General features: G+C 39.4%; 2 protein-coding genes across 4 annotated transcripts in view; one reads left to right on the forward strand and one right to left on the reverse strand.

The window, feature by feature from the left end:
* The window catches only part of apbb2b (amyloid beta (A4) precursor protein-binding, family B, member 2b), a 50,919-nt gene extending 38,807 nt beyond the window's left edge, over positions 1-12,112 (reverse strand). For 2 of the 3 annotated variants that reach the window (XM_059337881.1, XM_059337866.1), the window contains exon 1: positions 11,517-11,859. The gene's annotated coding sequence lies outside the window, so the exon portion shown is untranslated. Of the gene's footprint in view, positions 1-11,516; positions 11,860-12,065 lie in introns of those variants that run through there. The other variant, XM_059337874.1, reaches the window with a different exon arrangement.
* A 2,860-nt stretch (positions 12,113-14,972) lies between these two features.
* haspin (histone H3 associated protein kinase) lies at positions 14,973-27,652 on the forward strand. The gene is made up of 15 exons (XM_059334739.1): positions 14,973-15,422; positions 16,797-16,943; positions 17,132-17,266; positions 17,610-19,392; positions 20,905-21,049; positions 21,183-21,319; positions 21,461-21,655; positions 22,359-22,444; positions 22,792-22,854; positions 22,937-23,028; positions 23,638-23,717; positions 24,344-24,432; positions 24,954-25,096; positions 25,206-25,308; positions 27,239-27,652. The coding sequence occupies exons 1-15, from the start codon at positions 15,262-15,264 to the stop codon at positions 27,438-27,440; spliced, it is 3,561 nt and encodes a 1,186-aa protein (XP_059190722.1). The 5' UTR covers positions 14,973-15,261; the 3' UTR covers positions 27,441-27,652.
* The last annotated feature ends 146 nt before the right edge of the window (positions 27,653-27,798 follow it).

The following is a 27,798-nucleotide window of genomic DNA, read 5'->3' on the forward strand; positions in this document are numbered from 1 at the left end:
ATGTCTCAATGTACTGTATACATACAGCTAAAGGTATCATTTTCCGCCAGTGTGGTTTCCATGGGTGGGAGAGCGAGAGACAAAATGACCACAAAAGAAAGGAAAGCAGTGAGGAATTTTCAGGGTGTGCCAAAGAATCTCAGGCATGTCTTTTTTTTGGTGGGTGGGTCAGGGCGACTGGGGGCAAAAAAACTCTAATTGGTCAACAAAGGGAGCAGAAAGTACACAGACACACACAAACACACACCTCAGGAATTAAGGTGAGTGACGGCCATTTGCGAGCGCATGTGTGTACACGATCCATTCACTGGCCCTTAGCAAACTAAGGGCTGCAACAAAGAAATACAAACATAGTGAGAGTGAGTGGCTTGTACATATTTACTGCATATGTTTTAAATAAAAAAGGTCACCTGTGATGTTAAGTTATTTATTTACCTGTGAGACAGAGCAGTTATGGCAACCACTGACTTGCTGATTAATTAACTCCAGCTATCATAGCCAAAACACCACTGGGGGTGACAGAAGTTAAATGGTTTTGTAACAGACTCAAAAATCTCACCCAGCACACATTCACAGACTTTGAAATCCTGTGACGTGGAAAAAAAACATTTCAGAAACAGAAGCCAAGAGAAGATTTCCTGGATTTGGGAAACTTGGGAGCGAATGTGCTGTAACCCCTCCCCCATTCCCAGACGCCCCCCCTCTTCCTCCCGTTTTCACCCAGTCCCTCTTTCCTGTGGGTGAGGGGAGGTCGAGGGAGGGGAGAAAGAGTACACCACAAACACTGACACCAAGGAAAACACACTGAGAGGAGGGAAGTCCCATTTCAGCCCTTAAAGCCTGCTCCCTCTGTGGGACACACATGAGCCAGTCGTGCAGCCAGCGCGACTTTGCCGTAATGAGACCACAGCTTTTTCCTGGACGTGATGCTAAAGGCATCAGGCTGTGCCAGGAGTAGTCAGAGAACAACAAGTAGAGCCACGTCTGTGTTTTAATTTGTCATGTGCTTGTGGTTCCTGCTTTTTGTTTGTACATATTTTTTTGTTTTTATAAAAAATCGTATTTGTGAGGTTTTAAACACACTACAATGATGAGAAAAGTATTATTCACTGCCTCCATTCAGTTACAGTACAGTTCAGTAGACCTTGAAGAGCAGCCAGCGCAGCACACAACTAATATTTTTAATGCAAGATTTATGCTTTAATGCCTTTGATCACCACAGATGTGAAAATATCAGATTTCAATACATCCAGAGTAATAAAAACTGTTTGTCCTGCTCATAGCTTAGTTACAAAATCTTAGTGTGCCACTGAGCATCTCCCACTGCTAACATCACTGTTAGCCCAGACTCAATCACATTGGACAGCAGAGGAGGTTGTACCTATTGTGGCAAAGGGGTGGAAAATTTCCAGTAAATTTCCGGAAACTTTTCATGGGAAGTTTAGCTGAGGAATTGTGGAAATCTTTTTTTTAAATCATGACATTTCAACAGATTTATTTGTAAGTAGAACTTTTTAAAGTTTTAATTCTTTTATTGGAACAATCTTTTCCTTCCTTGAACAACAAACATGATTGTCCCCCACCCTCCAAAAAAATACCCAAAAGGTCCCATTCAAAATGTTAAATGAAAAGAGCCCTTCTCCCTCCAAAAAAGTCCCACTCAACATGTAAATGTTGAATTGAACATGTGATGGAGGTATGCAGAGTGCATGTAGGGGGCGTGGTCTCAGTACAGTGAGGAATAGCATAGATATTCAAGTGTACTTGCATGGAATCTGGTTTTAATCAAGATTATGCTAAATATATTTTCCCCAACTATATTTAAGTTCCCTGTTAAGGGCCAGCCTTCAATGTTCCCTGTTTATTCCTGATTATTCCCATAAATTCCTGTTAATTCCCATGGAAAGTTTCCAACTTTGAAAATTCCCAGAATTTTGCAACCCTAAGGATGACCAAACTAACATTCTGAGGGCGTCAAAGGAGCAAATAGAAACAAGTGCCCTGAGTTTCCATCAGCCTTCTCCATTTCCACCATAGTAACATATATTACACTGGGGGGCTACTCAAGTCATGATTCAAATAACAGGAAAAAAAATATTTGGCTGAATATTACATTTGTGGTCTGATTGTAACAGCTCAGTGATATTCAAAAATGTTATATTGGCTGATGGATCATGGTCTGGTGGATCATGTTGGATTGGTGTAAAGGTTTTGACTGACAGCATCCGAATGACACTGTTATTCACTCTAGCTGCCTGAGCTAACATTAACTACAAAGAGGGGCAGCATGAGCTTCTTCACAGCTACGCATCCGGCAGGAGATATTCAGAGCTTTTAAAGTAATCAGCTTTTCAAAAATATGATGTTTGGTCTTCCGACTCCTGTTCAAAATCCTCCCGCTGACAGTCATTTAAACTTGATAAGGAACCGGCTAACTACTAGCTGCTTGTCTGAAAATTATGTAAACACCACAAATTTTATCTAGAATGAAGGACACCACCACCAAACACAGCACATCAAAACATCCTCCTGTATTATTTTCTATGTACAGCTGCCATTTCCAGCCTCACAACCCGAGAAAAACAAAGTGAAGCTCGGGTGAAGAGAGACTGGTTGTTGAGGTCAAGAAATATCCTGAACTCTATCACCTACACCGATGGTGTCAGTGTAAATATTATGACCAAAAATGATTGCCTGGCGAGCCACAGCTCTGTAGATTGGCTCTTCAGACAAAGCTAGTGCAGAAGTAATCATAGCTTTTATTTTGGTAAAAGTAGTAATCACACTGTGTGATTTTCTGTTGATGTACTGCATGATGTTGATGATGCTTTCTATTGGTGCAAGGGGCAGCATTTGATGCTCGTCATATGACGCCATGCGGCGCTGTGGCACTAGTGTTTTCATCCTAATTTAAGACTCCACATTCTGCTGGTCTTTTTGAACTTCACAAAGACACAACTCCACTTTCCATCTTTCCAACATCAAAATCACAGTGATGTCAGTGTAAATATGACAAGCACATGTATGCAGGGAGCACACTCAAAAGGGAACAGTTGAGAGTAGCATTTTGTAATTTCACCAACTCACTGAAGTGCCATGAATTGGCTACAGCTGTCTAAATTTGCTGAAAAGACTTGTCTTTTGATTTTAGTTTCCAAACAAAACTTTAACCTCTTACAGCTTGGTAAGACGTCCATTGTCAATTATATAAATTCTGAAAAATAGTGACTCTTTCTATTGGAAAACAGTTCTGTCACATTGCAAATCATGCACTAAAGATCTCGAGATGTTATCCATATTTTTGGATGTGTTTAGGGTTCTGCTTTTACAATCAGACTGCAAGCTCTTATCATTTCTTTCATCAGCAAAGATAGACCTCTTAGCTGGATTCATAGTGATACTTATTAGAGCTTCTGCCTCTCTTCTGCTTGACTGCAAGCGTTACAGCTCTCTTTTGTCTTCTTCAGTAGCAATGGAGGCCAGCTATGTTTATTAAAAACCCTTCTTCCTCTTCTCAGTGAAAACACACAGACAGGCAGGCAGACAACCACACTAACAAAAGGCCTTTCGGATCCAAGGCGAGGGCAGAAGCACTGAAGAGACTGTGCATCCTATATATAGCTGAGATGTGACAGGACATCCGAGAGGACAGGGAAGTCTAGACACAAACGACATAGCTCTTACTCAGATTGTGTGTGCGTAAGTCAGTGAGTTCAACATGGCCTTGTTATCTAATATTTCGTTAGAAAGCCTCTGGCAAGCTGTTTCATGACAATGTCACAAGATTGCATTAATATAGCAGCCTAGTCTGATCTGATTGGCTGCCGTGTTGAGATATTAGCAACATGACTAGGCCAAAGAGCGAAAGACAGCAAGAAGAAGAGAGAGACACTCTGAAAATTAGAGGGGAGGGGAAAGGGTACCAGCGTAAGAAGAGATGTGAGGAAAGAAAAAATATCAGAGAGAGTGACTCATCAGAAAAGGAATGTCCCATCTTTGCCAAAGGAACCACAGACACCACTGCAATGATCGCTCCCTCTCCAATACTTTAAATCATCCCCGTCTCTTACTCTCACACAATGGCCCCTTCTTTGTCTCTCTGTCTCTCTATACAACTACCAATGGAAGTTATCGTTGTTGTTTCCCAACATTAGCAGAGTATTCTTCCCTGACAGGGCATTGGTTTTGGACTGGGATGATACAGCTAGCTGACCACGGCCGGTAGACCAGCACTGCGCCGCCAATGTTTGGAGCAAACACACACAGGGCCAAGACTCGCTCTCCACTTGTGTTGCCAAGTCAGTGCAAAGCCAAGAGGCAAATTCCAGCACCGTGTGGTTTATCAAAGTTAACACTGTTTAATTAATTTCATTTCTAGTCTACAAAACTCATAAAAACTGTTTTTATGCTAATGCAACTGTATGAATCACTGCAACACATCCTAACCACAGATGTTAACTTATTATTACTCCCACCACAGGATATGATGTAAACACAAGGAAACGTAGCTGGTCAGGAACCCAAATCACCACAATGACTGTGATCATGATTCAACATTCCTATCACCTGTCATCCTGCGCATTCACCACAAAGCAATGACTTTCCTGCAGGCTCTGGCCTACGAAGGTTAATTGTTACAACAGAGGGGAGAGTGGGGAAGTTGTTAAGTCTGTAAAACCTACAGTGAGCTTGCTGCAGTGTTTTATAGAGAAGGATGACTACCTCACAATACTATTTCACACAGTAAATGCTGTATAGGTCATGAGTGTCCATTGTTTAGCATGTAATCTATTCTTTTGTGCAACCATCAATCATATGCTGGCTCCCTAAATTGTAAAAAAAAAAAAAAAAAAAAATGAAATGCTTTATTATATTTATAATGTTGTTTGAAAAATAATAATGTTTAAAAACAATGCTTGGGGTGATTTTAGAAATGAATCATAATCCACATAGAAAAGATCTGTTTTAATTCAAGTTTGAAAATTCACTATATCAGCTGCCACGTCAATAGTCTGAGAATTTTCCCCTCTACATTGGTATTGGATACAAGAATCCTTTACTGGTCAGGTTCTCCGTTCAGTTTTATACAACTGAGACCAAACAAATATGTAGAAATATGTAGAAACTGAGATCAAATGAGATCAAACACATATGTACAAACTGAGCTCAAACAAGATCAAACAAACATATAGGAATGCATACAGTCTGAGGTTTTCTGTCCCACATAAAACAACATGTATACATGCACTGTCGTTCAAATGTAAAACTGCAATAAAGTGGCAGACAGGCTGACCGGGCAGAAAGCTCTGGAGTTTAAATGTATGCAGTAAAGCAAGCAGCAATCTGCATTAGTGCCAGGGTATTGATAATGTATTGCAAGAGCCCGTTGAAAAGACAAGCCTAACCACGGCCCATTCTGCAATGTATCGTATCGATTAGTGTCATTTCAACTAGACTTGAGGGAAAGCACTAATATATCCTTTTTGAAATAAGCACTATGTCAAATATTTATAAGTTTTGATATTAGTAACTTTCTAAAGGCCTTAAATAATGTATATCTGATTTGCCCTTTGCCTCTGATTTGGGCGGCTGTGGCTCAGTTGGTAGATTGGTTGCACACTGGTCAGAAGGTCGGTGGTTCGATCCCTGACCGTGGCAGCCTATATGTCAAAGGATTTTTACTGATGCCAGAATCACTAAACAGCTAAATGCACCAATGTGACACACTTTTATGACTCTCATAAGAGCTTTGAGAAAAATGAACTTCAAGAACATGCTTGTCACAAGATCTCAGCAGTGCCGATCAAAGATGTAAACCTAATAAAAGCCTTACAGCCATTTTAAACTACAAAATCACACAAGTAAGACAGCCTAAATATAAACCCCAAGAAGATTGTGAGAAATGCAACACAATGAGGGTTTATGCAAACCCATTATGTTCTGGTAGTGCAATGTTTCCCATAAACTGATTTATTTGTGAAGGGACGTCACAATACAAACATTCACCGCCACATATTGATTTTCATTTTTTTCGCTATTTAAAAATCTATTTTAATTGAACTGTGCATGGTGTGTCTTTGCTCCCTCCCTTTCACGTCCTCTCATAAACACATTGACAACAGACAGACCCAACTCATGTCTATCACTGTTGCTGTCAATCCCAGAGCAACAAATCTTCAATTAAGAATAAGCATGCAAGTCGCAGGGTTTTCCTTGCCATTATATGACTTTTAGTTGCAGCACTATTTTGCATCATGCCACAATTTGAGCAGCTGGACAAGCCAACGCACGGGACAGGATACTTTAACTTATTAACTAAAATGTTCACGTCCTGCAAAAACAGCACATATTATCAGCAATGACAGAAAATTCTGTTCATCAGGGCGGATCTGGTTGTTTACAAATGTGCAATGATAAGCACAGATAACACTAATTGAGTGGCAAATAGCTCAGTAGTTAGCTAAAAAAAAATACATGAAGACTGTTGTTTACTGTTAAAAAAGATTAAATACACTGTGTAAGTACACTGTGTCTGGAGTTGACGACAAATTCCTGCTCACATACCACCAAAAAAAAAATTGAATTCTATGGGAAACACTGCATTGATTATTGTCCTTCAATAGTAGAATAAGCGTTATATTGTCCAGTCACAAATCCTTGGCAGTATTACTGTAATTACGAGTGAGATGTTTTGAATAGAATACAGCTTTTTAATTGGTGTAACCATTCCACTTGGCAGACCGGGCTATTGTAGCTACGGGCTACTTGTTCCTGCATATTTCTTATGTATTACAATTGCCTGCTCAGAGTTGAACATCTGTCTATCTACTTAAGTGTTGCTGGTGAATGCAGCAAAGATGGAAGATAGGAGAAGACTACCAAGTATGAGTCAATCCTTGTTTTGAGACAGCACAGCAGAAATCCTTGAACTCGCTGTAGTGGGCCAATTTGCAGAGGTACCTGGGGCTCTGGCCTTTACAGCCTCTTTCATCACATTCAAGTGTTCATAGTCTGTGACGATGTGTTTGAAAGTCAGAGAGAGTAAGAGAGGAAGGTCAGAGAGAGAGAGAGAGAGAGAGAGAGAGAGAGAGAGAGAGAGAGAGAGAGAGAGAGAGAGAGAGAGAGAGAAAACCCTTATGCAGCTGAACTGGGAGTGATGGGGGTATACGTGTGAAAGTGCAGCGGGGTGGAAAAGACAACATCAGAAACAGAAACATATAAACAAAAGAGTGGGAAAGTGTGTGTGTGTGTGTGTGTGTGTGTGTGTGGCTCCTTTTAAAAGTGGAAAACTTGTCTGTCCTCGCCTGCCTCCACAGGTAATTTGTAGGCAGAATAACATGCATACTGACGATCCAATCACAAGGAGGCCTTGACAGCGAGAAGACAGCAGATCAGTGAGGGCTGCCAGGAGCTGACACATTACAACATAGCACGCACACACACACACACACACACACACACGCACGCAAAGAAGGAAAACAATGTAAAATTGAGCAAAATGGAGGCGATAAGAATCGAGCATGTGGGTGAAAAAACTGTCAAAAAAGGGAGAGAAAGAATGAGACAGACAGATAGACAGAGCGACAGATGGAAAGAGAGAAAGGGGGCCCTATCATTCAGTTTCACACCCTACAGGATGAACAGGGCCTCTGTGCTCCTTCTCTGTTCAAACACACCTCACGGCTCCCTGCTCCCTGCAACAACAATGCACAGATACACACACACACTGCAGCCTGCCTGACAGTGGGCACAATAACCCTATTGAGAGGCATCGATAGGGGGCTGACAGAGAAAGTGAAGAGAGTGAGATAGAGAAAAAGACTGGCAACACACACATACACCACACATAAATACACACAAACAAACTGCAGTCTGGTTATCTTGCCAACTTGACAGCCTGGGATGAATCGACTCTCTGCTGTCCTTAATTCATCATTCATCTGTCCAATCTGGTCAGACTCTACACACAAATATGCACATGCCTAAACACACACACACGCACTGGTTTAGTCAAGGGCAGACCAGTGGTATTGTTTCACAGGGGAAGCAGAGTGGTGATAACGGATCTCCATACTCTTTATCTGATTGCTCACACACACCCACGCAGAAACACACACAGTCACACAAGCATGTACCCACACGCACACTTTCACCATCCTTTCTCATCAGCTGTTGTGTGTGACCTCGACCACACACAGACTAGCAGGTTGGTGCTGCAAGGCAAGAAAGTCCCAACACCACACACGTTTATAGTCTGTGCAACATAATTACATCCAATCTGCAGAGCCCTTTGGGGAAGCTGAGATATCGTGGGATATTTTTGGGTGTCTGACAGCCTCACAAGGTGACAGCTTACATTACTGAATCGCTATTTCTGTCCATGTCCATGTGCACTGTGTACAGTATGGGTACATGCATGTGTGTCTCCTTTATTTTGCCTCTGTGATATAGAAGCTACCTCAGCAGAAGTGAGGCCATCTTGAAACTGAGGCACTTTCATAACACCAAATCTAAACAAACACACACACTAAAACAGTCTGCAGTGCTTGGCCAAAACTCGGCCCATAAATGTCTAAGTCACTTTTTCCATACTCAGCAACTCCTGTATAGAAATGCTACAGAGGGGGAGGGGGGTAAATAGAGAGGGTAAGAGTAATGATGTGAAAAAAAGAGCAGAAAGGGGGGAGAGGGGCAGAATATAAACCTTAACTTAACAGCCCAGGAGCCCTAAGCAATTAGCAATGACATCATGTTTCTACACATACACACATGCACACACACACTGCAGACCAAGGCCAGTTCTGGATGAAGAGCAAGCCAGCAGGGCGAGGAGGCTGGAAGGATAGAGAGGGGAGGGAGACAGGCAGTAGCAGAGAAGGAGAGAAAGGATGACAGTGCACCATTTCAACTCTGGTGCTACACTCAGTGACACATTCATTCTTGTGGTTCGCACCAATACTTTTAACAAACCAATGCCGCAGTGTAAACCTTATATGAAATCACCACAACCGCTGCCTAAAATAGTGTCTGTTTACCATCAAAGTGTGTGTACACTAAATAGTAAAATGGCATGACATTATCTCTGGTTTCATGCATTGTATTTTTTTGCTTTGATGCTTTATGAAGATGCATCTTAAATGTACACACAAGAAAGAACATGTGTCAGTGCAAATGTGATGCAAAACAAATTCATGAGAGCCACTGTCACCAGGAGGGAAATACAGGGAGACAGGGAGGGAGAGAAACCTCAGTGGTGCACTCCAAAAACAGCAGACGGGTCCTTTGCTAATTCATGTTATTGTCAACAACCTTAGTGTTTTTTCCTCTCCCTCCACAGAAACACACATAGTATACTATACTGATTACACAACAACATATCCAGTCCTTATAAATGTTAATCAGAACTCACCAGTGATTTTGAAAGGAAAAGTCAACAATAACTCTTTCTCTATGTCTTCATGCACAATCAGAACACATCTGGACCCTATCTCTGCCCCCTTTACCTCCAAGAACATAAAACAGGAAAGTTACTCACATCATTCTCTAGATTCTTTAAAAATCACACACAACATAAACAAGCCATTAAGTGGCTCCACGTTTTTTATAAAACAAACAGGCGTATTATCTCAAGGGCCTGGCAGAAACTACCGCAGCAAGGCTGGAAACGATTAGCTAGCCGCGTCCAGCCAGCACCATGCACCAACACAAGTCTCAGCCTCACCCCCGGGGGGCCTGCTCGGTCTATAGGCCCAGACTGCTCCACGTAATGTGACCAAGTCAAGAGAATACCCTCATTTATGTTGGTTTGTGTCACAATGAACCTCTTTATAACCTAAATTGTTGCTCAGCAGAGATCTACACGGGACAAGACATAAGACGCAGCCATGAGTCAGGAGGGAGCATCTCTGAATGGGAACCAATGGATAGGAACAACTGACCTGTCAGGCCTCCAGTGCTGAAATGATTGTCAAACTATCGCAAAAGAAAAGCAATTTTGTCAACCGACTAACTGCAAAGCAATCAAACATGTGGTTATTGTAGCTTCTTACATTTAAATGGATCTTAAATTTCACTCTTTAATATAACTACATTTCAAGTCTTGGGTCTGTATGTCATACAAATGTATGTCTGACTTGTTATATCGCATTAATGATTAATGGGAAAAAATATAATTTGTTGCACTACAGCTAGGGTAACAAATACCTAATATTTTTTATTATCAGCCAATCAGCAGATTGTTTTCTAGATGAATCGATTGGTTGTTTGGTAGAGAAAAATATATTTAGTTTAATATGACATAACAGATTGTTTAAGCATATAACTGAAAAAGCAGGAAATATCCATACTTCAGTCATAATTTTATGCCATTTTTTCATGAAAAATTACTTGGTGATTATTTTCTGTTAGTCTACAGTCTACTAATCATGACAGTTCTACAGAGAATTCATGAAAAACAAATGTGTTTAGATTAATTGTTGAAAGTATTGATGAAGCAAAGCAGCCAAACATTTGCTTTTTCTAGCTTCTTAAATGTTAAGGGATTTGATGAGCTTAACAATTTTACTGAATTTGAAGTGTCATTGGGATTTGTAGGTCTAGTAGTCAGACAAAACAACCAATTTTACTGTAATCTACAATTTTCTGACTTGTTATACATTGATAATTAAAGGGCAAAATAAAATGAATGATAATAATAGATGATGGGGACAGAAAGTTGCAGTTCTATAGGTATTACTAACGTATTAATGGTCACAAACAACACAGCTATATTACTTACCTGTTTATAAATGTAGACATTAGAACTGCTGACAACATAGTAGCATACACCAAACAAATTAGTTACTGTATGTGACAGTGTTTCGGAGTGCATAGCTAAAATATAGCTAATAACATAGGGTATAGCTGATAATCTAACGCTTTTGTTTATGTTTGGTGGTTGGTTAACTCTATGGAGTCTTGGGCTATTTGACCATTTTTGAATCCTTTTCATGTCTTTATAAGTCATTTTGTGCATTTTTTGGTCATTTGTGTCTTCTTGTGCCTTTTTATGTGGTTGTTGTGTCTTTTTTAGTTATTTTGTGTCTTTTTGTTATTTTGTGTATATTCTTAGTCATTTTGTGTCTTTTTCAGTCCTTTAGTCCAACATTAAATGGGATTTTGAATCTTTTTTTACTTTCAAAACACTATCATGCTCAATAAAAAATGTTGCAAATGTGAACGAAGGTTGCAAATATAATATATAAGAGGGTTACATCCAGTTCTATCATTTTATACTAAATATATTTGACCTTGTCTCCAGTTTTACTTGGTATATCATCATCAAACTGAAACTGGCCTAATGGAGTTTACAGCCAGAACTTTAGAGGTAAATTTACAGTAGGGCTCCACGCTGCTTTGTTTTCTAGTCTGGATGTCATGAAGAAGTCATGCTTTGGTGCTTTTGGAGACTCCAGAGGGTTAACTTCTGATCAATGCTCGACTCGTAACGTTAGCTAGTCAGTTCACCCACCACTTACCTGCTGATAGGCCCTCCGCAAAATGACAGCACAAGTTTAAGAGTCGTCAGGTTTCGCAAATGTTACTCTATATAGCTCTGCTGAATCCATATCCAGGCGTTTTTGTCCCATTAAATCCTCAACATAGCAGCAGTCGAGTTGTAGTGAGCTAACCTTGTAGTAGCGGAGGTCTCAACGGCTGGCTGCTCGCGACAACGTTCCAGTAATAATAACGGCTGTTCTAATGAAGAACCGTAGCATTCCCTGACACTTCTACAGCCAACGGTCACCACAGCAACAACGAAATATATGACAATAAAGTCAAAGAAACGCACACTGGGGTCCCATAAATGCCCCATCTGCCGCCGCAGCCTCCCGGTCTTCTCTCCCCCACCATCCCGACTTGTTTGCAACACAGCGGGCCCCTCAGATGCCAAAGCAATGCGTCGCCCAGAAGAATATAAAAAGTTAACTCACGTTTCCAGTGAAATTCAAGAGGTGGAGGGCAAACAGTAACGGCAACAACTCCCCGTATTCTAGCGAAAATTCTCAGCATACCACATCACTCACCTCCTCTCCAGTGTGTTCACGTCCTCCTCGCTGGCTGGCTGCGCTCCTGTCTTTTTTCTCCTCCCCTCCGTTTTCCTCTCCGCTTGTTCCTTTTCTCCTCCCTCCCAGATGCCGCTGTTCTCCGACAGGGGGAACCGGAGGACTGCTCCGGAAGCAAACGCTCCTCTGTGATTTTTTTCCCCCCGAGCTCCCCTTACGGCCTACTCCCCAATGTTATTATCTATGGTTATCATCGTCACCCTGTTAAAATAATCGCCTAACTCATTTTTTCAAGTTTTGCAGGAAACACAAAAAAACTTCACCAAAAGTGTATCATATGACATGTATTGATCATTTCACTCAAAAAGGATATAACAAAGGATGGCTATTGGCATAGTAATAACACTGTGTGAAAATTATGTAACTTAAAATAAATAAATGACTTAGGCAATTTTTTGAACATGCCTTTGTGACTTAAGCAAGATATGGTAACATTTTATTTTGAAGGTGTCTACATAAGAGTCACACAAGCCTGTCAGAAACATTACATGACAAGTATCATGAGCATTAATGTTACTTCAAAGTGTCATTAATGTTCATGACACATCCCATGTCATGTTTATGACACGCTCATGTCACTCTGTAGACACCTTAACAATAAAGAGTTACCATATCTTGCTTAAGTCACAAAGGCATGTTCAAAAAATTGCCTAAGTCACATTTTATTTTGACTTAGGCATAGTAAATCCGCTTAAGTCACACATTTGACATAGGCCATTATCTTAAAGGGGTAAAATCACATGATCTGATCATGAGGAGATGATTTAGGCAAAAAAACAAAACAATTTTGACAAAAAATTACTTAGGCGATTACTTTAACAATGTGACGTTATGCTATGTGATCCTATATTGGTGCTACAAATCACTACTTTAGTACAATTCATAAAAGAAAAATGTTATAACACTAAAGGGTATTTGCAGACTCGAATGCCTTCTATGCTTTGGGAGGTTTTTGTCAAGAAAATAAAAAATTCTGAGCCTAGATGAGGATGAGGAAGATTATTTAAATACAGATAAAACACGTAATTAATCCCAATAAAGGCCAGATAGGTTGGTAGAGGATACAGATGAGTAGATATAGCCTATAAATAGTAGGCTATAAATCAATAAACAATACATTACTCCAGACCAGCGTGTATATGTGCAAAATCAATAGTATAGTGCTGTTTTCTGGTATTGCAGACAAAAGTGAGTTAGTAGATATGGGTATATTAGAAATATATAAGATACTTATAAAGGTGTATTCATGCATAATAACTATAATCAATATTAAAAATAATATGAATCTGATGTTTAAAAAATAAATATTGTCTTTTTATTTTTATTCATCATCATCAGTTTCATTAAATATCATCAGACCACAGTCACAGAACACATTAACACATTCTATTATCCATTCTGGAGTTGCATAAGAGATAAGTAATTGGGCAAGCTTTGAGCTACTTTCAAGTCTCTGCAGGATAATTTTTACAGCATACAAATGAATGGGAAGCAATTGGTGCCTGGGGTAAGAGAAAACAAATTGTAAGGCAATTTGGTTTGAAAAATAATTGGCAACGTTGTAAACATTATTTGTAGTTAATGGTCTAATGGGCAATACCACAGAGTAATAGTTACAGTTTAAACTTGCTGAAATATGAATGGGCAGATTTCATATCAGACTGCAGGTAAAGAGGTCTAGGGTGTATGTGCAAGGTGGGGCATACAAACACATCATAGATTACAATTTTGTTATTGTCAAGACACTGAATGAAATATTTCATGAAATTTGGTGCAGGTACTGTTCAAAATGTCCACTTGTTGATACCACTAATACTATGGAATGCTATTTAAGTCAATGTTAAATTAATAAATAATACAATTTATTCCAAAATTCCACATGTTTTTATTTCAGGGGATTTTATTTAAAAATGTGTAATTTATTTATTTTAGGGGACTTTTACTTCATATTGCCATATTTATATATTTCACGGAACACGTTTCTTAAAGTAGTACTTTACGCTTATTGCTTAACCTATGCTATATATGCATATTGTTTTACATTACAAGCTCATGGGGTCAATAATGAAGGCTGGTGTGAGATTTAGTCTTGTTTCATTGCTGATGCAAATAGTTTCCACTGACTGTGCATACTCACACAACAGTAGCCAAAAGGGCAGAACAGTCTAATAAAATGGTGACACCTGGTGGTTAAACTTACTTACTTACTACATTGTGTTTTAAGCCTATGATCACCAGAGAACGGCATCCACACTATTGCCCACATTATAGATGCCTTAAAGTTGTTAGAAGAGACCCCCCTTGGAGCCAGGTTGGACACACTGGAGGAGGTGGTGGAGAGATGCACTATGAAGATGTTCAAGGCCATCCTGAAATACCCGGATCATCCGCTACACAAAACATTTATGGACCAAAAAACAGCAGTGGATGGCTCTTCTCTCTCTCTCTCTGTTGCGGGACGGAGAGATACAAAAGATCCTTTGCTCCTACAGCCATCAGGCTGTCTCATTTTTCAAGAGATTCTATCAGACTAACTGAATTTCTCCTCAGAGATAGATAAAGTAATTTTTTATTTGATTTTGATTTGATTTGCTATAATTGTATTTAGTATATTTTTGGCCTTTAACTAGGATGTAATTCTGTTTTCATTGTATTCTCCTTTTTATGAAGATATTCTGCTACAGTTATTGTATGACTTGCTATATAATGTACATTTTCTACTAAGAAAGAAAGAAAGAAAGAAAGAAAGAAAGAAAGAAAGAAAGAATGCTCCTCATCCCCATGCTGTAATTACTCCAATCCGCCAGATGGCGCTGTGCTGACATCGGCACCGGTTGTTGACCAATCAGCGGTGCCCGGCAGTTTGAACAAGAAGCGGGTTGAGCGGATTCATTCGGGGAAATAATGAACTACACATAAAAAGATAATAGATAACATTATCAATCATGGACATGGGATAAAACATCGAATTCAATGGAGGTTTGATTAGTTGCGTCGATCACGCTGATAAGTTGTAAGAACGTTGTAATTAGTAATTAGCTCATTTAACGGAAGATCGAGTCTGACTGATGTTAACGTCGGTTAGTAACGTTTATCTGAACGAAACCTTTTGCATCACCCGTCTACCCGTCGATATAACACACGTTTCAGATCAAGCATGAAGCCATTAAAGCCGGTGTTTATGAAGACATATGGAAAGGAGAGGCGAAAGTTATCCGCCTGGTTGTCACCTGAAAACCGCAAACAGGCCTTCGACAGCACACGGTCAACAGACGGAGACATGTCTGTCTTTGAACCCGCAAAACCTACGAAGACAAGGTGGGTTATCGTCATATTATTATCATGGCATAGCAACACTGTGTGTAAATTATGTAACTTAAGAGAAATAAATGGCAATTTTTTGAAGATGCATTTGGGACTTAAGCAAGATATGGTAACACTTTATTCTGAAGGTGTCTACATAAGAGTCACACAAGCCTGTCATAAACATGACATGACAAGTATCATGAGCATTAATGTTACTTCAAAGTGTCATTAATGTTCATGACACATCCCATGTCATGTTTATGACACGCTCATGCCACGCTAAGGCATGCTCAAAAAATTGCCCTCAGTCACATTTTATTTTGACTTAGGCATAATAAATCCGCTTAAGTCAACTTGACATAGGCTATTATCTTACAGGGGTAAAATCACATGATCTGATCAACTGAGGATGTAGGCGATTTTACCATAGGTGGCCGGCGTCATGAGGAGATGATTTAGTGTTTGAAAAATACAAACAATTTTGACAAAAAAATGACATAGGCGATTATTTTAACAGTGTGATGTTATGTTAAAGTGGACAGGCGGGGAGAGCCACTCTAGCTTAGTTATAGAGGGCTACACCTGTGTTTTAATGGCTTCCTCCAAGGTACAGCCTGACCGCTAGTTGAATTTATATTGATAATGTAATTGTTGCTTATCACCGATATGTCAGTACGGTACATAACTATAGCAGCTGATATACCACACATGGATGTCTTATGATAATCCACATAAAACACAAGAACAGTGCAGCTATGACAAAATGTGCCCCCCATAGAGCATTGACTAGTTTCTCAACTGAAAAATATCCAGCTTGGTCCTTTTTTAAAACCAAATTTAAGGGATCCATAGATCCATATTTGTGTTACGCGAAGGTTATGTTAAAGTAGAGTATTGCACAATTTATTATATCAACCATGTAAACTGTCAGAAATCAGAGGTGGGAATCACCAGAGGCCCCTGTTTATAAATCATAATAAGTTATTATTGCGATTTTAAACATTAAGCAATATGCTGATTACTGTAGCTACTTATCCGTGCTTATTATAGAATGAATATTTTTCCTCCAACCGTATCAAAAACTTGCCTCAAAAATCCATTATTGTTCTGGCTATTCTTAAAGTGCTCAACTCCATGTCCATGTAAAAGTATCAGCAATAGACTGAAGCAGTGGTGTTCATTGACACAGCGAAATGCCAATGCCACGCTGTCGACATAACATTTTATTGTATTAGACAGAAACAAGACAGCGAATACTACCACTAAATACCTAAGACAGCCATTGTAGGGTAATTATAGTTTAGAGCTTTTCCTGACCTACTTTCTATTAACTTCGATATTATATCCTTAGTGCACTAACTTGTTAATCTGTTTGTCATGTCACAGAAAGAGGAGGACTAGTACTGCTAGTCAAAGACCAGGGCGTCCGGCCAAGAAAAAGGCCATGCTGTGTCTGGCTGAAAAAAGCTCTGATGAGGAGAATACCCTTCGTTCTTCCTTTCTTCAGCCTCCTCAGCAGAACAAGAGAACCAGGTGTGAATTAAGATACAGCTAACTATTTTCAGTGTAATAAGTTAACCATTAATAATTAACCAATTACAGATAACAAAATATCCTTGAGTTTCTTTGCATCATTTAAAGGTTTTTTTCTTCACCTACTTGCTCATGCACCATATTGTGCCTTGCTGATCAGTTGGTTTTAATCTTTTCTTCTTTATCAGAGGGAAGAAGACTAGTATTGCCTTCCATCCTGCCAAGAAAAAAGCCAAGCCATGTGTCAATGACACCAGCAGTGATGAGGAGAGAATGCCGTCTCCTCCCTGTCCTCGGCCCACTCAGCAGAGCAAGAATACCAGGTCTGTGCACAAACAACAGAACACATCATGAAAACACAAAGGATTGTCCGCATGTATTGTATAGTGAGTATTGTGGTTCCATTTTTGTATGTTACTACGATCCATTTGACACTACTGGTTATAACAGGGGACTTATGCATTCAAGCAAATATAACCATTTTAATCAGTTTCTACACTACTGTGAGTTTTATAAACCACTGTACAGTGCTTTAGTGTCTATAAGCCTTTAAACGCAACCTTCTGCATTGTTTTGATGCAAGGCTGTTTTCAGCCTGAACATGTGCTAAATATGCTCAGTAATTGCTGTAACCATTATCTTTCTTTCTTCTCTTTTTTTTCTTAGTCTTCATCCTCCTTCCACTGGCCGATTTGTGACCCGCCGCCGCCGTGCTCCTGCCCCCAAACCCAAACTCCCTAAAGCAGTATTAAGTATACTCAACTCTTCAGATGACTTTACCTCTGGAGCTTTTAGTTCCAGGAAGATTCTTCGTCCTTCTAGGAGGAGGGCCGCCGTTGCTGCATTTTTGGTGTCGAGTGCGGAGAATTCTGTGAATGCTGCAGGGACTGCCAGCTTTGCCACCAACCCTTTCCGAGAGATATACCTCAATGAGTCGACCGATCAGAGCCTCGGACCCTGCTCCAGGAAACCCATCTTCTGCTCTACACCCTCAGCAGGCTTCTTCAGCAAACGGCCGCGCCTTAAACCCTTGTCTGTCAGTCATCAGTCGGCCTCTCCTCCGTCCATTTCAGTGAGTTGTATCAGCGCCTTGAGTATATCCCAAGAAGACTTGGATTCCCCAGGGCGCTCCATCTCTGCACCACCCAACGCGGTTCATTCTGAGAGGAAGCTGCAGTCGAGCCTTAGTGAGCAAGAACCTGACCTGCATCACCATGAAGAACCTTCTGGTGGCGCAAACAAGAGCAGCAGCATTAGTGAGGAAGCCAGGAGTCACAGTGAAGACATAACAAGCAAGAATGCTGTGAGATTACCAAGTCTGAATCTGCTGTCTTCAAATGAAAGTGAAAGCAGCAGTCGTTTTGTGTCAGCGGAAGGAGGGTTAGAGTGGCTCATAGAGGCTCTGAAGGAGAAATGTTTGACCGAGCGCTGCACCGTGCAGCTGGAAAGATGGGACATCCTCACTATGTCTCAACTAAGCAGTCAAACAACCTACTCTTCCTGTTTGGAACATTCAAACTCAGCACATGGAGGAACAAATGAGCACCTAACGTCTGTGGACGGCTGTCAAACTGTTGACCTTTCACAGTCTTCAGTTCATCTTCATCAATCTGTGTCAAACATGAAACCCAGTGATTATATGAATAGCTTTGAATCTTCTGAGCATGCAGCTTCAGTGACTGGCAGTCAAAGTGCTAACAATTCGCCATTTGCTGACCACTCATCCACGCAGGAGTCTATGGAGCAGTCAGCATCTGTACTTTATGTTGACTCGAGCCACCACAGGGACAGCAGCTTTGAGAATGAAAGTCTTACTAAGAAATGCACAGTTCAGCTAAAAAGAATGGATTTGTCACAACACAAGTCAGATATGAGCAAGTCTGAAAATGAATATACACATAACAGCGAGGACGCAGAAGATCTCACATGTTCAGGAGAAATCACGGAAACGGAAGAAAATGCAGCGACGCTCACAAAGCTGCTGAAGGAGAAATGTCTTTCAGACAAAGTCAATGTTCAAATAAAGAGAGTAACTTTATCGCAACTGAAAGAAATTCTGCAGCTCGAAGACACAAAGCTTAAAGACTCAGCCAGTGACGAGGAGACAAACAACAGTGACACTAATCAAAGTAATGACAAAACTTCTGACATAAAAGTCAATTTGAAAAAGAGAGCCTCAGAAAAGACTGCTCTGGACAAGGACGAAGTTGAAAAAGACATTCCCCAAAAAAGAAAAAAGACTTCTCTGGCTCCAAAAGAAAAGAAAAGAAGGAGCACATCCACGGACCGGCCTGGGACGGCCAGGAAAGCGTGTGTGAGCGGGCTGAGTGTGAGTCGCTGGAAAAACAAAGGCAGCAACAGCTCAAACATCTTCAGTAGCAGGGCGGGAAGTAACAAGGCCGTGGACTGCAGCATCAACGAGCTGATGTCACAACACAAACAGCCAACGGTGAGAACAATATGCACACAAACACAGCACTGTGCTGCTCAAACACTCTGTTTAATCTCTGGATGTCTACTGGTAGTCGGGATGAATTAATTGTGAATTGTTGTTTATTTGGTTTAGTTTGTTATTTTATATTCCCCCTTTTGTGCCAGGCAAACTAGGAAATAATGCTTATAAAAAGATAACACTACTGGGGCGGAAGGTTGGTGGTTCGATCCTCGACCATGGCAGCCTACATGTCGAAGTATCCTTGAGCAAGATACTGAACCCCAAATGGCTCCCGATGCTGCGTTCATCGGTGTGTGAATGGATTCCCAATGGTGGCAGGTGGCACCAGTGTGCCCTGATAGCCACGCCACCAGCATGAATGTGTGTCTGAATGGGTGAATTAGCGCAGTCTGTAGTGTAAAGCGCTTTTTTTTTTTATTTGGATAGAAAGCGCTACATAAGTGCACCCCATTTACCATTTTTACCATTCACTACTGTTTAAATGGCTTTCAGCATTTCATAACATTATCTTTGAATGAGCACAAATTAAGATTCTTAATTTGAAAACTTCAACTATGTTTTATGTCAAAAGAAAAAAAAAGCTCATTATGGAATCAGTGATTTCACATATCTGCTTTTAATGTGATGTTATGTGATTTTGTATTCAACCCAGGTTGTAATTAGGGAGAACTTCCTAGTCAACCAGATTTGACACAATTCTGTCAAGTAATCATTTTGTTAATTAAATCAAAAGATGTGAGTGAAATTAGCCACAAAGAATCAAGCAGAAGCACCACTTTGAATCAGGAGTTCACCAGATATGTGCTCATAAGTTTCTCTTGTCATTTAGAATGGAAAAAGTGTTAAAAATGATTAATGGACTAAAGAAATCTAAGATGACTAAGACCACAACCACTGAAAGTTGACTAAGAGGGGGCAGCTCTACTTCTCATGAGGGTTTTGTTCACTCAAACGACCAAAAAGAAAGTTCCAATTCATTTTTACTGCTATTCACCCTTGTAAACAGTTTTGAGATCTCTGTGTCTAAATTTCATGTAACTTTCCTAATATAGAAATGGTGATGAATGGATTTTTCTTTCCCATTTCAAGTTCATTTTTAGAAACTACCGCAGCAACAAGGACACTTTCCAGATAAAGTGTCCTGGTTTCTCCACAGAAGGTTTTTGTTAATATAAAACAACGTTAACTAAAACCTTGCTATTATTATTTTTACATTCACTGGAAGAAGTTCTTGAATGAAAACTTTTTCCAGTTGTGTGAATGCCACAAACAAAATTTATCAACCTGGACAGATAAAAATGATCTGCATGGTAAGCCATCGCAAAATGTTCTGCATGTGCAGGCAAACTAAAAACGCCACACACTAAAGGATTTTGATTTAATGTGTGTATTGTTTTCACTTCTACTACAATGCAACCCACTGTAATTAAGTGTTTTTATAAGATTTAAATGATGACAGGTGGAGCTGTAGCATCATTAACAAGCTGATGTCTTTCCCGTGTGTAGAAGCTATTTGGAACCACCATGAACTTCTCCACTCCGATGAAAGGGAGTCGACTCAACCTCTCGTCTCTGTTGGCCGACTTAACACCCAACACACACACCTGGAGCCGACTCAAAGCAGCACTCTCCATTCATCGCAAGGGCATGGGTAAATCACATGTCCAAGTTGGGATTTGTCCCCTCAATTGTTTGGGATTATTTTTAATTAAGCTGCCAGTTTAATGACCAATGTCCTTTTTTTTAATTTCCCTTTTCTCTTATCCTTCATTTCCTCACATTAGTGCGACTCACTCCGAGCAGTTTGTGCTCACCTAGAAGAGCAGAGGCGGCAGATGTCAGCCGGGACCTCTTCGCTACGCCCTTTCGTACACCACTCTCTAAGCGATTCAAGTCACAGCTGTTAGGCTCCGATACTCCGGTACAGTACTTATGAGAGAATCATGATTTCACTGTGTGTATTACTTACTTTCTGCATTTTGGTGTTTGACTGTGAATGGATGCTTGTTGCTACACTTGCTGGGAATGTGTGTCACCTTCTCACTCCTGTCTTTTGCCACAGGTTATGTGTGAGGATGAGGATGAAGAGCTATCTGATGCAGAGAAGGTGTATGCGGAGTGCGGCCAGCAGCGCCCTCTGCCCTGGGAGGAGTGTATAGTCCCACAGCGTATGAAGCGGTGTGTGAAGATAGGAGAGGGGACCTTCGGTGAGGTCTTCTCCACCACTAATGCATCAGGAGACACTGTTGCACTCAAAGTAGGTGTTTGTTTATATGTGTGCGTGCATTAGTTTGTGTAGTAAGTGTTATAATACAAAGTGGGCTGCATGTTCAAAGAGGACGACTTACCAGTTGGCAATGATGCTCTTATTTTGTCTTGTGTTATAAATCCAGCGCACCCCAGCCTTCGTGCGCTTTTGCCATTTTTCCCTACCTTACTGGCTGAAATATGTTGAATAGACGCTCAATTTTTAAAATTAATATTTTGTTGCAGTGCACATTTGATTTAATTTAGTCTAGTTTGTCTTCATTTTTTATTTATTTTTTAAATGTATAGATACATGTGTATATATTTACATATTATTCATTTTATTATTATAGTATATATTAGTCTCTTTTTTTTTTTATCTTATCTGTATCTTTTTTATGTTTTTTTTGTTGAATTATAGACTAAAGTTCAAGGAAATCCACTTTAAAAAAAAGACAAGTTTTTCAAGTTGCTATTGTCCAGCAGCCATGATGAGCATACATGAAATATTTTTATCACATATTTGGGTTTCCTGGGTCAACAGAGAAATTTCCTCAGGAATGTTTTATCAAATCGTGAACAGTTCTGTAGCAAACCAAAGCAAGTTGTGCTGCTTAGGCTTGTCAAAATGCCAAGAAAGCACAATGTTTTGTCAATAATAAAGATTAGTCATAAATGTTCAGTGAAAAAAACAGTTGCTCTTGTCTTGACAGATCATTCCACTAGAGGGCAGTGAGAAAGTGAATGGAGAGGACCAGAAGAGCTTTGGAGAGATTCTCCATGAGATTATTATCTCTAAGTAAGTAATACATGGAGTACAAACTAATATTCCATTTGCTGGGATACTATAACATAGGTGGAGAGAGTCATATGGCCTTAATGTTTCAATTAAGTGATCACAATGAGCCTTAGAAATCCTTAAACACTTCAGTCTTTTCAAGGTTTGTAAAGGGCTTGAAATGACATCAAATATAGCTTATATGTTTGCTACTCGCAAACTTGGTTGTGTTTTCCTTCAATTTTACTTTTTTTGTAGAATATTGCCACAAAACATTTTGGCTGGTTATAGCACAATAACATCCAATTTGATGTGATTAAGAAGTGAAATAATCAGTTTACTGTATAAATTGTGTGTATTTCCAACAGGGAGCTGAGCAGCCTGAAAGAGAAGCAGCAAAACATGACTCAGGGATTCATAGGACTCAAAGAGTAAGAAGCTTTCTATGGTCTTTGTCCTTTTTGTCTGTCAGTTGTTTTTACTGTTAATGTGACTTGACTTGTTCCCTCGCAGTCTCCACTGTGTTCAAGGCTGCTACCCTCCAGATTTCATGAAAGCTTGGGACACTTTCGACCAGCGGAAAGGCTCCGAGAACGACAGACCAGGTCAGTGAGAGAAAAGCTTGTTCACGCTTCAACGTGGCTTTCAGGTTGTCTGATGGTCAGTAGTCGCGTTTCCATCAACAAATTTCTATGCACATTTTGAAAAGTCACATCAGAAAAGCTTGATGGAAACACCAAATTTAAAAAAAAACTTTCTTAAATGTGCATTGAAGTTTTAAAATGGGAAATGGAAACGTTTTTTCCGAATAAGTTCGGATGTTATGAACATTAAAATAAACACATGACTGATCAGCTGTTTCCGCTCTGGCGGTCAAGACGAGCTGACATGAAAGAACAATTATAAGTTGTCCAATTGGATCCAATTCTTAAGACATGTTGACTTGTTTTTTCTCGCAATCTCTATTTCTTCTAATGTTTACTGATGGATTAGCCTACAGCAATACATTACGCTGCCATCTTCCGACCAAAGTATGTTTATGCAGCTTTGTTTATTCACTCTGAACCAGTTGATGGAAATGTCCCTAATTAACTTTATTTTTTTTTAAACAACATTTCAAAATTTTGCCTTTAACAGTGGACAAAAAACCTTTTGATCTAGGACCAGGCTATGTGTGTGTCTTTTTCATGCTCTGTTTTTTTCTTGTTGACCAGATTTCTTTGTAAAGGACCAACTATTCCTAATCTTGGAGTTTGAGTTTGGAGGCATGGATCTGGAGAACAGCAATGGAACTGTAAGCACACCACACCACATCACAGTACCTCCCCTCTAGTGTTTTGCAGTGATGTTGAGCCGTCATCAGTCATGTCAGTGAAGTGACTGAAAAAGCTAAAGCTAGAAAACTGACACAGAGTTTCAGCCCACTTGGTTATTCATTTATAACTTCAAGTGCAGTTTTCTTTCATATGGCCTGAAGTGCTTTTCAATACTTTGCAGTCAAGTGTGTTTGCTCCGAAAAGTCGTGGAATTTTAAGTTGAAATCCTTGCCAGTTTCTCTACTGTAGCCAGAGTTCCAAGTGCTCCATCTTCAAATGGAAGCATTACAAACTACTCTGCTAGATTTAGCTCATTACACTTGCACACGAGCTGTAAAAATGTGCTTAAACATTAATGAAGAGACTCCATGCATTTAAAATGGTATTCCCTTGAATTGAGTCACTACAACTTAATGTCTGTTAGACCTTAAATATGTATGCTGGAGATAATGCAGAAAGAAGAAGCTGAGCATCTTAAACTAATGCTAAGCCGCTGCAAATGCAAATGTCATTTTTCTCATTTCACATTTTTTCTAACTTTTATCCTATGAATATTTTTATTGTTTTGTGAGAGTACAAATGCAATTCTTATTGTGTTGTCAAGCTGACATCTTTGGCGGCAGCGAAGAGCATCCTTCATCAGGTTACTGCTGCCTTGGCTGTTGCTGAGCAGGAGCTGCACTTTGAACACAGGTAGAGGACATTCTCACACACACACACAGACACACACACACACACACACACACAAATTGTCTCTGACTGTCTGTGTGCGTCAGGCTTTAAGTACAACAAACAGGACAAGACACTGGGTATATAAAGTCTGGTAAATGTCCATCACAATTTCTCAGATCACCAAGTGATTCAAAATATTAAAATGCCCAAAATCAGTCTAAAATGCATGTTGTCACAGAACAAACACTTTTTTAACAGTTAATATTTAAAATTGAAAAGCCAGATCCACGATCAGATAAGTTTATCGTAAAAATGTGGCTTAAAACTGGATTAAAAGTCAACTTTTGGCAGACAACCATAACACTGAAAGGGGATATGACACTGAAAGGCAATGAAATGACACAGACTTTAATAAAAATACAGTTCAAAAGTTGGAAACATTTGGTAAAAAGTGCAAAACATTGGTCAGTGTGTGTCAGTGTGATGATTTGTTGGCATCTTGTAACAGCAACTTAATCTCTAATATATGCTGTTGGCTGCAGGGACCTCCACTGGGGCAACGTGCTGGTAAAGACAACCAAGCAGAAGACGGGGAGCTTCCTCCTGAATGGAGTGGCCCACTTTGTGGAAACTAAAGGGGTGCTGGTCCGCATCATTGACTACTCTCTCTCCAGACTAGAGATCGGTCAGATTCATTTTTTTTTTTTTTACTTCTCTTTTGTCATATTTTGTGCACAAAATATTCAATTAAAATCACAAAGTCTAATAACAAGCAAATGTTTGGTTCTCTCCAGATAATCTGACGGTTTCCTGTGACATCTCTTCCGACGAAGAGCTTTTCATGGGCCAGGGGGATTACCAGTTTGATATCTACAGACTGATGAGACAGGAGAATGGGTCAGTGCTTTCATGTGTCTGTGCCAAAATTCAAAAACATCCAGTGTGACGTGTAACTGGAGTTTCTCTGTGCTGTAAATGAATCGCATGGACCAGTTAAACAAACCACATATATAAAGAGCTTTATCTTATTATGCACATATTAAAATAAATTGAATATTTATCACTGCAGTGTATAATATAAAGATGGCTCAAAGAAATTTGTAGGCATTCATGGCTCAAATTTAAAGAATTGTGACAATAAATTGTGTAATTTTGGCATTTTCAAATGTCTGCCGCCAGTGGGTTTTGGGGTTTAGAGGGTTTATGATAAGTGATGGCTCTTTCCAAACATCTGGGTTTGTATCATGAAATAAACGTTTTATAGGAGTCATCAAGAAAATGCAATATGCCGGTCTGACACTCATATTTCATTTCATTTAATTGTGATTTGACTGAAAGTAATAGTTTGACATTTTGGGAAAGAGATGCTTTCTTGCTAAGAGCTGCATAAAAAGATTGATGCAATATTTATTTAGTATAAAGCTACAGCACGTTAGCTGAGCTTAGCTTAGCATTTAGCCACGAAACAAGGGGAAATATATGTATTTATTTATTTAAAAGACGGTTTTATTAGCAGAATGTACATTTTACAATACACTCAAACATAAATTTTGTGTTTATAACATTCTGCCAATTTCAGACAAGTTTTTATTAGTACTAAAAAAATGGTATGGGTAGAGTATTGATAATAAATCAAACCTTATATTTAATTATACATTTTTATAATAATAATAATAATAATGATAATCAGTCATTCTGATGATGATAACTATTACTGTTATAAGTATAATTTTGTGTATACAGATACATCTCAAAAATTAGAATATCATGAAAAAGTTCAATATTTTTTGTCAATCATTTCAGAAAGTGAAACTCATACATTATATAGATTCATTATGCGTAGAGTGAAATATTTCAAGCCTGTTTTTCTTGTAATTTTGATGATTCTGGCTTAGAGATAATGAAGACAAAACTCGGTGTCTCAGAAAATTAGAATCTTTTGAAGAAGATCAATATTGGAGTCCACAGTCGGTGGTGAATTGGGGCCATGTCCTCTGCTGGTGTTGGTCTGAAGTACACAATCTACGCAGCCATCCAGCAGGCCATTTTAGAGCACTTCATGCCTCCACAAGCTCTTTGGAAATGCTGATTTAATTTTCCAGCAGGACTTGGCACCTGCCCACACTGGCAAAGGTACCAAAAGCTGGTTCAATGACCATGGTGTTACTGTGCTTGACTGGCAAACTTACTTGGCTAACCTGAACCCTATAGAGAGTCTATGGGCGTATTAATGCAGTAATTCATGCAAAAGGAGCCCAACCAAGTATTGAGTGTATAGAAATGAAGATACTTTTCAGAAGCCTGACATTTGTGTTTAAAATATCCTTTTTTTATTGATCTTATGTAATATTCTAATTTTCTGACACTGAATTATTGGTTTTCATTATCTGTAAGCCATAATCATCAAAATTACTAGAAATACAGGCTTGAAATATTTCACTCTGTGTACTGAATCTATGTAATATACAAGTTTTTTTTTTTTTGAGATGTACCTGTACAAAGTACTGACTAGACAAAAAAAAAACTAAGGATAAATACATGTAAATCAATTAGGATCAAATACAATTCCAATAAATATGTAATGAACACGCAATCCAGGTTTGACATGGTAATAAGATTGGAAAGAAAGGAAAAAAGGTGCTTCGTATTTATTGGACAGGTATGAGGAAGGTACAGATCGTCTCATGAGTCTCTCCAAGCGTATTCTTCAATAATGGAACTAGTATTGCTTAAAAAAACACATCAATCTAACCATTCTCTAACAACTAACATCTCTGAGTTATTATGTTTTACTCGTATATTAATGTTGTGTCTCTTTTTATCTCAGGAATAACTGGAGTGACTATCACCCCCATACCAACGTGCTGTGGCTCCACTACCTGTGCTCCAAGCTGCTTTCCATGAAGTACCGGAGCGCAGGAGGACGGGTTGGCAAGGGCATGCGAGAGGAGCTCACTCGTTTCTATGACAACGTCCTCCAGTACAGCTCCGCCACCGAGGCGCTGCAGAGCTGCCCCATGTTTCAATAGTATGTGAGAAGTGAACACATGAAGTGTGAGGATGCTCACACACAGACGTTTTTTTTTTAGTATGAAGAAGGTGGAACCAATCTGGTTCCTCTTCTATCAGCCTGTTGTTAAGCTCTGACATGAAATATTGATCTCTCATAGTACAACGGGAGAGTAATGTACAGTGTTTATTGTCATTTGACAACAACATTAAAGTAACCATTTTAAAATGATGTCTTCATATGTCTTAAATTTGTGTTTTTAATCGTGTCTGTCTGCTGTTCTTACTAGCTGAGTACTCTTTATTAACTGAATAGGTCCACCTGTCATTTGTTTGCATCCTAAATACATAAATACTGTATATGTGCAGAAAAAAAAT

Source organism: Centropristis striata, chromosome 1 (assembly GCF_030273125.1).
Source record: "Centropristis striata isolate RG_2023a ecotype Rhode Island chromosome 1, C.striata_1.0, whole genome shotgun sequence".
NCBI lineage: Eukaryota > Metazoa > Chordata > Actinopteri > Perciformes > Serranidae > Centropristis > Centropristis striata.